The 15,812-nt window shown below is 39.3% G+C and overlaps 2 protein-coding genes across 2 annotated transcripts; both read right to left on the bottom strand.

Moving 5' to 3' along the window:
• Positions 1-5,540: 5,540 nt before the first annotated feature.
• HOXD12 (homeobox D12) lies at positions 5,541-6,598 on the bottom strand. The gene is made up of 2 exons (XM_048870358.1): positions 6,037-6,598; positions 5,541-5,779 (listed from the first exon to the last, which is right to left on the bottom strand). Exons 1-2 carry the CDS (start codon positions 6,596-6,598, stop codon positions 5,541-5,543), a joined length of 801 nt encoding a protein of 266 aa, XP_048726315.1.
• Positions 6,599-12,801: 6,203 nt separating this feature from the next.
• On the bottom strand, positions 12,802-14,371 carry HOXD13 (homeobox D13). The gene is made up of 2 exons (XM_048869925.1): positions 13,747-14,371; positions 12,802-13,052 (listed from the first exon to the last, which is right to left on the bottom strand). Exons 1-2 carry the CDS (start codon positions 14,369-14,371, stop codon positions 12,802-12,804), a joined length of 876 nt encoding a protein of 291 aa, XP_048725882.1.
• Positions 14,372-15,812: the final 1,441 nt, after the last annotated feature.

Raw genomic sequence — 15,812 nt, 5'->3', positions numbered from 1 at the left:
TTAGCCACAGGGCATGCTCGTCTCTAAATAAAAAAACATGCCGTTATGCCACATAGAATCGCTTTTGTAAAAAAAACCCTTGAAAGCCAAGCTTTTTCAGGATACTGTCTGCAAACACTCAGGCCACAGATGACTTAAAATCTTAAAATGTCACACAATGCAAAGCCCCTACAGGTGTGGAAGCGGACTGAAAGAATAATGAAAACAAACAAAAAGGAAAGAAAGAAACCCAGGATATTAACTTTGTTATCATGGCTGAACCCAGAAAAGGGGCTCAGTATAACCCGATGGGATATAAAACATCTGCATTGCGTGGTAGCAGAGGCATCCGCAATGACAGACACCTATTATGCACACTTTGCTTTTAGCTGTAGAAAGAGGGAGGTAGAGGTATGGAATCTTTTATTCCGATTTTTTCCCCCAAAAAATCTTCAGACGTGTCCATATGATAGAAGGCTCGTGAAAGCAGTTCCCAAAACGGAGCATAATGTCCTGTTTTCCAAAGGGACTATGTCCAAAGCCATTCAGACAACTTGAAGTTCAATCTATTTTTTCCATGATGCCTCGCTTGTATACCACCATTAATGCAGCAATCTGATTTATCCCATCAGATATACTCACTAAAGATCCCACTAGATACAACGCACAGCACATAACACATCATTTCCTTCTTTGCGGAAGACTTTCAAGCCTTTTAGATTTTGCTGCAACAACTATCTCCTAAAAATGATGACTGCGTAGCTAAAATGGCTTCTGTGTCCCTTCCCACCCTGAGTTCCCAGCAGAACATGGGCAACGATTCGTTTGCATGATGCTCCAGGATTTCTCAAGACTAAGTTATTAATTTGACGGGGAGCTATGAACCTATGAAACTTCATTTTCTTTAGCACCCAAAACAACCAATTAAGCTCTAGTCGAAATCGTATCCCTTCCTTTGGCTGCAGAAACCCTAGAATCAATTAAATATTGTGGTAGGAGTCAATCAATTTCAAGCAATTCAAGTTCAACGACATGGCGACGATTTGTTAATAAGAAAACAGCTCAATTAGGAAACAATCCCCGACCAAAACCAAAAACCCAGCCATCTGATTGTTTGAATGTCCACCCAATAACACTACAGATATTCCACCTGAATGAGATGAATGTGCGAATTTCTGATTGCTAAGGCATTTTCACCCCATATTGGATCCTATCCCAAACACAAGTAATCCTTTTTCTAACCAGATGAAATAGCATCGAAACATAAATGTATATAATGGATATATTCAAGCGAATACTTTACCGTTAGGTGTCTTGTAACATATGCAATCGTTGCCTAGAATTAGCAAGTATTCTTGTCCAAGTGACATTTCCAAAAGACCTCCGTGAAATTAAGACGACTTGCATAACATTCGGATTTAAAAATATACCCAGTCCAGCTAGAGAAGATGCGGTATTTTTGTGCCACCCAAGATAAGACACTAACTTGACCTTAACTTTGTTATGGCGCCCCTAGTATCTGGAGAACGTGAACAGACACTGTCTGGCAGCTCTCGTAAAAACTGACTGGAGAAGAGATTCTGAGTCATTTCATTTATTGCCACTACAGTTCTGCAAGAAAGCTTTTCCTCCCTGCCAAACTTTAATTATTTATGCTCTTTTAGGAAACACAAAAGCACCCAGAGTTTCCTTTCCTTAGCAATCTAGCACGAATGAAAACCCTATCTTAATCAGTTTATCCGATTTAGATTTCGGTCCGAATGTAAAGATGTTTATGTTGGACTGAATAAATGAATGTAGGTGTGTATGTGTGTATTGCTACAATGCATGTATGTTTGTGTGCTTATTGGCACGTACAAAGACACACACCACACGCACCCAGAAATCTATTGGTAGAGAATTAAATACAGGAGTATATAAATAGATGATAATATATTCGTGTTTACTTATTATATATATATATATAATATATATTTGTTACATACATATATGTGTATATGAATTTAGATATAAATATATATGTCTATAGACACATGGATATATATAGTATGTATCTATTTGTGTGTGTATCTATCTATCTAATCACACACTCAACTGAATGTGTGTGTGTATACACAGTATATCTTGCTATATATGTATATTTGCATGTATGCATATACACACAGAGCGACGGTAGTTGCTTTATATTTAAGGTTGCAGTTTATATACAAAATATTGTGCCTGTGTGTGTGTGTGCGCGCGCGGTTTGGTTATAGATTTTAGATCCTACGTCTCCTGTTCTTTATTTTATTTTCTACTTTCATTTCAAGGCAATAAAGAATGCAGATTCACAGTAAGTGAGCATCGTAGAGCAATTAAGCTTAATGAATAATGCATTGTTCTTTCCACATTTTTTCGTCCGATATTCCTCTCAAGCTTTAATATTAGAAAATTAGGAAATAAAATGGTTGGATAGTTTGTAAATGTAATGAGGGGAAGGTGGAAAATGCAATATAAACAAGACAATTTTTGCTAGACAGTATTGGAAAGGAATAATATGCGGGGGAGGGGTGAAATCAGCAACGAAGCTTCAGAAGTTTTGGGACTTTTCTTCTGGATTTTTTCAATAGAATTTCTTTGTGTTGTTATTATCGAAGAACATACTAGGAGAAGAAGATATTTGTATTTTCCAGTTCGCATTAGCTTGAAATAAAAAATCTTTAAAAAGATAATTTCTGGACTTCTCAGAATGCATTGTTTCGCTGGTGGTTTTCCTAAGTGTTCACTTTTGAATAGCGAGATCCTCAGGCGTATTTTTGCCTCCATTGTGTGCTGAGGTAACATGATAATTTAGAAGACATAAATACTAATCCCCAGTTTGCTGGCTCTCATTCTTACAATCGAAAATATCTCTGGACCCGTTACCGCTTCCCTGTTCTGCAGCAATCGGCCTCAGGCATTCAGAAACATTGCTGATACGCTGCACCCCCCAAAAAGCCAGTATTTATATCCAAAATGAGCTGTAACGACTGTTTCCTTACAACTGACATAACACATTTTAAAGCTGATGATTGGATAGGAACAAAGTTCAAATGTGTCTTTTTTTTAAATTATATTTTGGCTGATCTCAAACAGTCACTAGCCTTGTATTAATAGATAGTTTCTTTGTACAGTTCACTATCATTTTGATCCTTATTCACACGCCTTGAAGAATTACATTTAAGCCTATTTCATATCAGAAAAACACGGGTATAACCGAGTCTCTGTCATTTTGAATTATTATGATAAAGGAAAGGCAGCCCAAGATTTCGCATGCAGAAAAAGCTTCTGCATTAAAAACTTTGAATTATGTGAAAAATACATTCAATAGACATTTTAATCAGGACCTAAAGATCCCTGGAAAATTTTAAAATGTAAAACCCAGTAAATATATGTAATTTTCATTTGATTCGCATCTGGTAGAGAGCTCAGTGTACTGCTCACAAATCAGTTTCACATTAAAGGTAAAGGGATCAGCCGCAAAAAAAGAATAGAAATGGATGAAACATTTAAAAACCATCAGATGAGTTGGAAAATATGTCGAGCTCGTTGAAGTTAGAGGTATTTACAACTGGAGGTGTTTGCATTGGACAAAGGCACAGAAGCTTTTGTCCTCATGAAAAAAAAAATGCTAAATGATCATTTGAACATCCAGATGAAACAATAGTAATGGAAGTAAATCCCTTCCATGAATCGGAAAGTTTTCAATGTTTACCCAGTTCTTTGGCACTAGTATATGTTGTTAAGGCGTGTGATTAAAAAGAAATCGCAGATCGGCCTGTATTAACCCCATCTTTATCGCCTACAACAGGGTGTTTTGATTTTTTAATTTTTTCCCCCGTGTAACATTTGGACCAGGCCAAAGTCATCCAGACCAACAAGGCTAAAGGCAGCGTAGACTGCGCACCGCACGGGCCGCCAAATAAACGATTCACATCGAACACATGACGCGACCTACAAGAATTTTTTTAGTTCTATTTCTAGATCATGAAGATGGAAACAGAGCAAAGTTATAGTAACGCTAGCGGCGGGGGGTGTCTAATTTTTAAAAACTCCTTCGCAGTGACATTTCGCTTCTTTCTTTCTTTCTGGAGAGAGAGGGCGAATGGGGTGGGTGAGGGAGCTCATAACAACTGACAGGTTTCAGAGGAACAGCCGTGTTAGTCTGTATTCGCAAAAAGAAAAGGAGTACTTGTGGCACCTCAGAGACTAACCAATTTATTTGAGCATGAGCTTTCGTGAGCCACAGCTCACTTCATCAGATGTGTACCGTGGAAACTGCAGCAGACTTTATATACACACAGAGAATATGAAACAATACCTCCTCCCACCCCACTGTCCTGCTAGTTTTTCACTTGGATTCTAGTCAATGAATCAAAACATTTTATCATGAAGGTGACTGGGAGAGCATTATTTTTGTCAAGGCTGCTCAAAGGCAGTGTATGTGGGGGGACGAGACTCCTCGACACTTTCACTGACAAAGACAGACAAACAATATTTACATCCAAATAAAAGTTCTTTTCTTTTAATGGAGCAGGCAATAAGACGATCAACATTCTACGCATCTGAAAACCAAAGCAAAAGGCAGTCCGTTGACATGTATTTCTTTCTGGTTTACAAGTAAGAAGCTGCGGCAAAGGGCTCAAAGGCCTGACCATCGATTTTCCATTCACAGTTTAAAAGTCTAGGTATAAGGGCAGGGCTGCAAGAGACAACGGCAGCCTTCAGTCGCACATGAATGTTTGAAGATGCACAAAGGATTTTTTACCCCCAATACTTCAGACATTTTCATTCAGTTTGCCGCAGCCTATGACTGCAGAAGAGAGATTTATTCAACACCTTTTTAAATAAGTAGCAGGAGTTAATGCATCATTTTCAGCACGCAAGAAGCAGAAAACCTTTGGGCGCATTATGAATCCGTGTAGTCAGGTTATGCCATGCCTTTGCGCACAAGTCACGTGCCCCGTTAAAATGTATGCCTCTGGGTTCTCGGATCTATGCCATTATGTTAATGGATTATTAAAAATAGGGTTTATTTGTTATACGCTTTTCCATTTAAAAAAACCAGGTTATTCCCAACCACAAAATAAACAAACACTGCATGCTCATACTGTAAGGCAAGTTAATATATGAAGGGACTAGCCAGTATTTTAATATCCAAGATCATTACTAGTCAACGTTTCTTTATTTTTCTGCAAAATTATGTTTACATACAGGTAGAGAAATGTATCTTAGCTCAGTACCGCTCATCCTCCAAGGAAAGAAAAAAGTAGAAGAAAATCTATTATAAAGCGAAATTAAAGATAAGAGCTGATAATACAGGTCTTAGTGTAGCCTTTTGATGAGTTTACTTTCTTCTTTTTGGCCAAGAATTCAATATTTGCCAATTTACAAGAGCCCCAAAGGTTTGCTTAGAACTTCTAGAATTTGTTTTATTATTATTAATAAAAATAATAATCATAATAATAAAGTTTTCATCGGGAATATACTCTACCCTAAAGTTGCAAAAGACAAGTTCATTACAGGAATGGCAAGACTTTTGTCTAGTACATAGAAAGCGCCTGCTCACGCATTACTACTCTTTTCTTTTTCATCCGTCGGTTTTGAAACCAAATTTTAACTTGTTGATCGCTTAAATTCAGTCTGTTTGATAGCTCCTTCCTCTTCTGTCGGTTAATAAACTCATTGAGGAGAAACTCGTTTTCCAATTCAGCAATTTGTTGTTTTGTGTAAGGTTTCCGTTTCTTTCTTAATCTCCCCTGTGCGGGACACCAAGGCAAACCTACAACAAACGTCGATAATTTAATGGATAAATTGTCTGCAATACATGGAGCATGCAATAAACAGCATTACATAAATGTAACTTGCCCAAGGTATGTTTTCGTCAAGTACATTGGACATCACAAGAACTACCTATCTTGTCAGATTAACTGATTATCTCCTCAAATGGATAAATGTGTAATTAAGATAATTCTAAGGGTCTTTTAGAAAATTATTCTCTAGGTCTCTTCTAGATAAAGTGAGTTATTTAAGGCATACCATCCTGCACTGAAGGTCTCAGACATGACTGGACTGCTGCAGACTGCACTGTCAGGTTCAAGTTGACCGAATTCTTGATGTCCTCCTTTAAGTTTGAAGGAGAGGAATTCACTTCAAAAAGAGCTGATGAGCCATGCAAACCTCTTTGCAGGCTGGAGTGGTCATACTTCACTGGCTTTAAGTTGGTTGGATGAGTAATACTTGGGTCATTGGCAAAAGAGAGCCTCTGCCTGCATCTTTCCTCCTGTTTGGAGCTTGCTTCGTGGGCGTAGTATTTATTGTTTTCTTCCAGGCACTCTTTGTTGCTGTTGGAATTGATGTTGATTGGAACAGAGCCCGTAAGGTAAGGCTGCGAGGAGCCGCTGAAAGCATGGTTCTGAGGCTGAGCTGTACACGAACTTGAGCAAGTCCAGGGGATCGAGCTTCTGGGGTAGGAAATGGTGGGCAGAGCCGCCAATTGACTGCCATTAGTCCGCAAATTAGGAAAATAAAAGGAGTCCGGCGATTGCAAATTCAAGAGAGAACCAACGTAGCCAGATCTGTAGAGACTGCGATCACACATTTCCAACAAAGGCCTTCAGCTGGTCTTACAGCAGGATTTAGTTACAACGGGGAATAAGCGGCAAGCCTAAAACGATTGGACGAAACTTTGCATACAGGTTCTTCAAAGCCGGTAATTTCAGCACCGCCTACACCCAGTGAGCCCTCTTGTTCTCAGTATTATAGTAATACTTGAAATATTAAAATCCCTAACTTGCAAGGGGGAGGAGAAAGCTTTGTCCCCACTCCTATAAAAATGAATGGAGTAGGAGTGGAACGCTGCTTTCCAAAAGGGAAACTAGGAGAAAACAAACATTTGTAAACCTTTAGATGGGCACTTTAGCTAGAATCCGGAGAACGGTGATTTCTCCTTATGCCTACTTGACTCGATTATTACGCGTTATTTCTCATCTAGGGTTTCCTCATTTATTGTAAAGGTGTGAAGCTATTTGCTATACATACAGATGCACATGTACATATATGTTTATTGCAAACATCGTTATATACATGCTTGAAATTAACATCCTCATTATTGGTATGATTATGATACCATTATTATAAAATCCTATTATTGGTATGATTATGATAATGATCTGATATGACTGTAGTTGTAGATTTATGCCCCTTTCAGGTTTTCACATTTTAACTTGCATTGTCACCATGTGGGGAGAGTGTAATCATTGAAGGTCTGTGTTCTTTACAGGACATTCAGTAATTTACATTTCCCAGTGCACACACACTGTTAAAAATAAAACCCGTTCCACTCTTTCCCCCAACATGTTTCTTATTGAGGAGACTTTATTTTTAACATTACAAAGTATATAAAAATGTCCAAAGAATACATTTCTATCACGTGCAATACATTTTAGAATAACCTGCCCAAAGTAAAGGTTTTCTTGATTTATTTATTTTTATTTTCGCAAATCAGGCTTATTAATAAGGACTGGCGAGGGAAGACGCTAAGAATTAATTCGGAAACTGCGAGAAAACACATCATGTCGGAGGTGCAATAAGACAAGGCAATGATTAGAGTGGTCGCCACCGGTTTTAAATTGTCTGGCTGATATGACATAATTTCCATAGCGTTTATTTTTCCGCCATTAGGTGGTCAGCTCTTGGCACTCGAGGTTTTTCAGGGTCAAACATGATTTCAAGAATACCCCCCCCCCCCCGCTTTTCGCGTAACAACGGAATTAAAAATGACATTAGTGAGCGTCCACACTTCATACCGCATGACTTTGGCAAAGGGTGAACGAACGAGTTGTGGAGCTTTGGGGAGCCGTTGATTCCTTTTGAGGAGTCAGTTCTGAATTCCGCGAGGCCTTCTGTATAGTAACTAAGGCCGAAATAGTCCATGAAAAATACGGCTAATGGCGCAAGAGGCTTGAACCTATTTGCTAAAACACACGGAAATATGGGGTAAGGCGGGTGATATGGGGCAAGTTATCAGAGGAAAAAGCTTCAGATGATCATGGATATTTTTGAGATCACTCTTCCTCAGTCAGCAGTCTTCAGAGCAGGTTTTCGGAACATAAAGTCGACTACTAAATAATATTTTCGGCATCCATCCATTTAATACATTTCACACAGTACATACATACACGCTGCTTCTAATCTGACAATTTCATATGGGTCGCTTCCATAAACGGGATGTCCCCACAATGGAATTAACCCAATTTCAAACAGAAACATAAAGCTCTGACTTCATCGTGTTACCTTAGCTCGATTAAAATATCAAACATGGTTAACACTAAAGGTTAATTTTCCATGTGATTGTCTTGTTAATTATAGTTTTAATCTTGGCTTTATTTCTATGAGGAGATCAGACATTGACATTTTCCTAATGAAACTCGTCTTTCTGTTTAATGGGAATTTTGAGTAAATTATACAGTAATTTCATTGCCCAGGAAGAAAATCTTTAAATGATTACTCTCCAGATTATCCTCCTAGACCACACAAGACCACACAAGCAGTGCTGGAGGATATTACTGACCACTGCTCTTAATTTTTATTGTTTGAGTTATGTCTACCAATTGAGTCTCTCTTATTAACTTATTTGTTTTCGTTTTCCAATATGCTGGGAAATAGTTGGGAAAAGTTTAATTCTCTTCCGCCCTAGCGTTTCATAAAGAAATCTGCAACTGCTTTTAGCCTCTCAGAAGAAAAGAATGGGCATTTTGTGTTCAAAAGAGTATATTTTCTCCCAGTAAAAAAACAAACCAACCAAGAATAGATGTGAGCTCTGTTACCGGAAAGGAAGGTGACACTTCAAACTAGTTTTTATGGTGTTAGAGAAACCAAGACTTTTCAATTAACCTTAAACTCATCTATAATTGTAAATGAATAATAAAATAAATATGGAAAGAAAAATCTTAGCAACAGCAGAGGTATTTATAGCTGAAGAAAATAGTGGTTATGTTTAAGTCTGCGCAAGCATGACACAATATTTTGTAATATAGTCCTTGTTCAAAGTTTTTGCCGGTGGTGGGGTGAAAATATCAGTGACCAGAAGTCTTGTTGGAGAGGATATCTTCAGCTGTAAACACACGCCTCATTTGTTAAACCATATTCTTTAATAAAACGTGCCTATCCCTATATTCTTATTTGTACAAGAAATGTAATCGTTTATTATAGAGCTAGATCGAGACCTTTGCTCTTAAGCGCTTTTGGGTAAGTGTTGGATCAAAAGTAGTGTGACTACTAGACCTGATTACGCTTCCAAACCCTATGATTTTATAGGCATAGTCTTTCCCTTTGAATATGAAAGTTGTGCCGTGTAAATTAATGGTATTGAGTTGTCATTTGTACTGCGGAGATGCAGCAGCTGGAATGGGAGTGAAGTGCTTTCCCAGCCTATGCCAGAGATTGTCCAGGAGATGGCAGGATTGTCCTATACATCCACACTCACTCCACAGCACAGCTATAGGAGTCAAGATCAATGGTAAATAGAGGGCAGCCAAGTCACCATCACGCCATATTTCAATTCAATTTACTAATGTACTCATTAATTATGTGAAATAAAACTATACATGTATTATATAATAAAGATATTTCAGTCATCAGAATTCTGCTAATATGTATAATCAAAGTACTCTTGAATAGTGGTAAATAGAGCTTTCTCTTTCACACTTTTATTTCTCACAATTAGTGAGTACATTAATTATCTATAGTAGCAGAATCATTACAATTACGCTGCGCTTGATTAGTCTAAAATAAATTACTATACATAAACTGTGGGGCCATAAGGTCTCCTAGTTAGGTGCTGGCAGTGATATGAAATGTACACTGCACACACAATGGCTGGGTATATTATAATTCATCTGATACTCCAAACAATTGTACAGAATCCAATAGCCTTTGATGAAGACGTTGTCTCTAGCACCAGAGCAGCTCTCCATACTTTCTGCCGAAGCATTCTTTAATTTCTTCCATATCGCTTCCGTGCTCCTTGTATGCGTACCTACAGACAGTATACTCTGTAAATAATGCGTCAAAATGCAGGTGATGAGGGGAAAAGGAAGCCCTCGCCTTTCTGACTATAGTTGCCGTTTTCTTTCTATTTCTGCACGTTAGGCTCCATGGGACAAAAATTAAAAGCAAACTCCTCATATGTGATTGAGTGAGTAGCGGGTTCAGATTTCATTCTGATGTATTATTTGCAGGTCAGGTGGAGTTGTAATATTGCCTAAATCTGCACTTCAGTGTTCTGATACAAACTGAGTCTAAAGGCTAACCTTACAATAAAAAATAATGTAATACGAGCGAGTTCTGGGCAAAAAGAAAACTAAATGTTACCAATAAAAATCTAACCAATGAATATTTTTCTTAGTTTAAAAGTATTTTAAAAAATAGGGTGAAAAGGTTCTAACAGATAGACGGAGTTAAAAATATAGAGAGGAAAGGGATTTTTAAAGTTCTAAACAAAGGCAGCATTGATTATCAGAGATGGGTCAACACTTTTTTGGACATTTACTCTATCTCCCATGTACTTCAAGTTAGAGATTTTATGTTCCCCCAAAGTCTCTTATTTTCCCAGGGAAAGAAAATCCAATTTGGAACCTGGCTTTCCAGCGGAGAGAGATTTTTTTTTCCAAGTTAAAAAGGAAGGTGGGGGGCGAGGGTGGGAATAAGTGTAAGGGTAACGTGTGAGCCTAACACTTCGCTGTACAGGTCATTTTGTTAAATGAATGGGCTGACAAAATTCTGGGCCGCTTTCTGAACTCCACACTCAGCCAAACCAGCTGCATCAGGGAGGCTTGTTGGTGTGTGAATGCAGATTCAGGCCTAAGGACACAACAAATATTCTAAAATGCCATGTGAAGCAAACACGTATGGAACATTTAAAACACTGGAAGGCTGCTCAAAGAAGCCGCATTTCTTGCGAGACGAAATACCACAGTGGAGCTGAAGTTGCTGGAAAACCACAATTATGTTTCATAGAGCAAACTGTAGGCAGAAAGCATCTTTTACTCATTATACAAAGACCTGGTATAGCAAAGAGCCCCGTCTTTGGGCTGTATTCTCGACTTTTTAATGCAGCCTGTCGTTAGATATCTGACTTGCATTTTTTAAAAAAAAAAACAAGCCATAAAAGTAGCCTTTCCATAATGCAGCCTGCGAAACGCCACGCTGTAAAAATAAATGCGATTTTCTTCAACTGTTTTTATATTGAAAAGAAATCGTTTTTATTGAAGATGTTTTAAGGAGGTCTTGACAAACTCATTCACGGCTTTGAAGCTGAGCCCCCATTTCCAACACAATTCCAAGTAAAAGTAGACCTTAAAACAAGAACGGAAACAATATGGTTTGGTGGAAAGAGACTTAGTGTATGTCTTACCCACATACGTTAAGTATCAACGTGTTTAGAGCAATAGGCTATTATAATAAATAATAATAGTTTGGAACACAACATAGTTTAATAATTACACGAGAAATAAATGGAGAGATTTTCTCTTTTCTCTCCTAGCAGTAAACTGACTTGTATGATCAAAATCACTGCATGGGTATCATAACACGCACACTAAGATTCAAACAACACTAAAACACAACCGCCAGCCTCTCTGATCTTTATAAATTACGGCATCTTTCGAAAGTCCTCATTTATTGCTTCTTTCATTAACACCCGTGTATTTTTGTAACTTAAAGGTATCAGCAAGCTTCACTTCTGTAACAAGAAGTTTTCAAACCACATGATGGGGTGAAGGTGGAGAGTCTTGTGCTTGTTCAGATAAACAGGATAATAGGGCATCCAATACATTATATAAAAATACACATAACGTTTATACACACCTTTATACAGCATGTCCTCTATATGCAATATGATTAAACACTGGAATTCCATTTAACTGTGTGTTCCTAGTATGCAGCTAACTAGCTAGCTATAAACTGATAAAACTTATCTGTTTCGGACTATCTTACTAATGAAGAGCAAATGATAACCCTATAAAACTGTATTGTTTGAAGTAATTGTATGTGATGCATCCGAATGAATGCATCTGCACAGAATATTTTGTTATTCTTTAAAATAGGGAGTATGAAATCATTAATCTGCAAATGACTACAAAGTAAAATCCAAAAAAAAATGTGGAATACAGACAGTCATGGAAACAGCTGAAGTTAAATATGTTTTTCTAGTTCCAATCTGGCTCCAAATTACATTTTTTTCTGAAAAAATAATAACCACCTCCCAACAACATAAAAGTAGCTATTTTCACATTAACAACCACTCACTGTATATGCTGGTGGGCTCACTTTATTTTAGACTGAGAACAGTGTTGTAATGATTTCTTAATCCCCAATTACATTACATTAATTTTTTTTTTAAATTCGGCGTGGTTGTGAAATATATTATACCAAATGACAACAGACAGTCTTGGCACCCGGCTGTTCAGAGACAATTTTACAGAAAAAAAAACAGATAAGTATTTAAGAAAATTATAATTGTAACTGATCAACATACTTAAAGTCGTTTATACTGGCCTAGAGGGAGGAATAGAAGATATTAAAATACACAAAAAAGAAGAAAGAAACAGAACTACAAAGTCAAGTTTTGGCAGCATTCTCCACGGATCAGAGAAAAATGCTGACATTAATTAAAAGCAAATCACAAAATCTCGCCGCCATAGGAAGGGGGGAAAATATTAAATATATTTTCAAGTCTTTCCAAAAGTCTTTAGCTGATCGTAAATTGCATTTATATTTCCATCACTGTCCACAACCAATAGATCAAGAAACATTGTCCTTCAGCTTTGAGACTATTTTCTTATCCTTCACCCTTCTATTCTGAAACCAAATGGTAACTTGTCTCTCAGACAGGTTTGTGGCTGCGGATATCCTTCGCCTCTTGTCCTTGTTAATGAACTTGTTAATGGCATATTCATTCTCGAGTTCTTTAAGTTGCAGTTTTGTATATGGCACTCGCTTCTTTCTTCCACGTCTGTAGACACACATATCTGGCTGGTTTAGTGCAACATCCCCTATTGTAAAAGACATTATGCGAAAAATTAGAATTTTATTACAGGCGTTTAAATCTTAACTGATACTTGCTGGGCACTGGTTTTCATGGGAAAATAAATAATGTTAGGCTGTTTGCAGCTTATTATTATTTACACACCCACATTATTTACACGTTATTAAAGCACGAAAATCTTGATGGTCTGTCATCGCTTTCCAAGCCTGCGTGGTAGCGAGCCCGCAAAGTTTAGCAGTGCATTTGCTGGGGGGGGGGGTTGAGTTAAGTTACATGTATGTAAAGTACACGGAGAACTTTGCTTAGTGTGTGTTTCCCTGTGTCTGTCTGCATGTGGTGTTGTGCATGGGCACACTCACCGTATGCAGTTTCTTAACTACACTGGGGCGAGTCTTAAATGCTAGGCGGAATCAGAGACAATCCCAAGCATTCCAGACATCAATTGGCACATCTTCCCAAAACAGCAAAGGCAAACGTGAATAAAAGTCCAATCATCCAAACACATTTAAAACTAGCCATAAGGCTAGGACAGCTGGGCTCTGGGGTCTACCACACAGGGTGGAAACACAGAGTGGGATATTCTTAACCAACATTTCCCCCCTGCGCCGGGGGGCTGTGTGCGCAGAGTAACCAGGTCGCCAGGCCGGCGAGTGTAGCACAGGGCGGAAATTAAACTCAGACCAAAGCTCTCCCTCGCGTACCTGGAAAGGGCGATTTCCAAAAATGTGAGCTCTGGGACTGGTCTTTAGCGCAGTAAACCTGACTGTTCCAGCCATTAGCCAGAGTCCAGGACTGATAGCCCTCCATTGAGATGTATGTTTCGTGCCTCGGCTCCCCAGAGCCGAACGTGGAGACCATGTCTATGTACCCAGGAACGTGCTGGTAAGGGTTGGTGTAGCCCTGGTAAAAGGACACTTCCTTGGCCCGGGAGGAGACTTCATTGGCGGGGACGCTTGTGCTGGCCAAACTGGAGACGTCCATATACTTTTCCACGGGAAAGCCGCCAATGGAGGCATGGGGGGAAGACTTCAGGGCGTTCTGCTGAATCCCGACCCCGTGGGACATCCGACAGCTGTAATATCCATTGCCAAAGTGATAGCCGTAGCCCAGCGCCGGGGCGGCCGGCGGAGCGGCGGAGCCCGGGCACTCTTTGGAGGGCGGATCGGAGCGGGCCGCGGAGCCCGAGCGCTCCGGGCCCCCAGCGTACGCGAACCCCGGGGCGGCCGCCGAGCGGCCCGAGTGAGCCGCCCCGAACACGGGCGACGAGAGAAAATTGCGGCACTGACTGGAGGCGCCGCCGACCCCGTCTCCTCTTAATCCTTCCATCTCCCAGCTCGCGGCTTTGCTCATGGCCTTGCACATCCCTGGCTGCGGCTCGGTCCCGGGCTAGGCACGGTGCACATTGTTATTGCCTCCAACAGGTTAGATCATTGTGGTACGTTTATAAAAACTAACTTCAGATTGGGAGGGGGAACAGGGGGAGGGGGCGGCCTGCTCCAGATTAGTTTGCTGGAGTCCGAGGGCGCCTCATAGGCTGCCGAGGAGCATGTGATCCTCCAGCCGCCTGAACTAGTTCAGAGCTCTCAGCCCCTGCCCGGGACCGGCGTGTCCCCTTGCCTCACTTATTCATATTTTACTGTTCGGATCCACGGGCGTTTACTCCGAAACGCGATGATCACGCTAGTGGGAGGGGGGGTTTATGGCCCCCTTTTCTGCAGCACCAGCGGTGCTTTCATCTCCCGGCTAGCTTCCATCGGTTCAAAAGGCTTAAAAGAAAGAAAGAAAGAAAGAAAGAAAGAAAGAAAGAAAGAAAGAAAGAAAGAAAGAAAGAAAGAAACAAACAAACAAACAAACAAACAAACAAACAAACAAACAAACAAACGCCCCAACTATTTGACCGTATTGCGCAGGAAATGGCGGGGGGGGGGGGGGGAGATGTATTGTCATTGTCCAGAATATCTCGGTGTTTACTGCAGTTCTTCACACTTGAGATTATTTCTTACTTCATTATTGATTCATATGGTTATTTAAATTCTGACTCAAAGTCATTGAAAGTTGCTAATGACTAGCAACCAAAGTGTCTTAATTAATGATCCTACTCCAATATTGGAAGGGTTACTGCTAAATGCACAGAATGGGGATGCATTTAAATAACCATTTAGTTTAGAAGTAAACATTCCTTTCCTAAATAGCTGTATTGACATTTCTGAGTTATTAATGATTGCTACACGGAAGTTTGCAGTATCTTTCTAATATATCATAAAGAAATATTAGACTTTGCATGGTTTTGTTATTATTGTCATTTAGATACTAGATATATATACGCAACTTACTATGTGCTCTAACAGGGTATATAAATGACAGTGCTGTTTACGTTATTTCTGAAACGTATAGTGCATAAACATATATAGATATATGCGTGTGTGTGAGATCACAGACACAAACACACGCACACATAAATGGCAGGTCTTATATCATTGCCGATAGCCATTAAAATCCACTGTCTGTGTACTGCACAAGATGTTAAACCTGGGATTCATTACATGTGGCTTTTTTCTTGAAGTGTCAGTTAATCTAGTGGTAAAACTGACAAGTTAAAATGCCGTGTTTGCTTATTATTATGGTTCTAGGGTTAACTTTCCAAGACTGTAGCAAATCTTTATATTGTCTAATCGACACGAGTGCTGTGTCAGTTTTGAACTTGCCGTAGTGCAAAGATCCTAAAATGTATCACGTTCTATAAACATATCTCAGTCTTATTGGACTG

Source organism: Caretta caretta, chromosome 11 (genome assembly GCF_965140235.1).
Source record: "Caretta caretta isolate rCarCar2 chromosome 11, rCarCar1.hap1, whole genome shotgun sequence".
NCBI classification, from domain to species: Eukaryota; Metazoa; Chordata; order Testudines; family Cheloniidae; genus Caretta; species Caretta caretta.
Note: the sequence above shows the minus strand (reverse complement) of the source record. Positions and strands in the feature narration are given on the sequence as shown.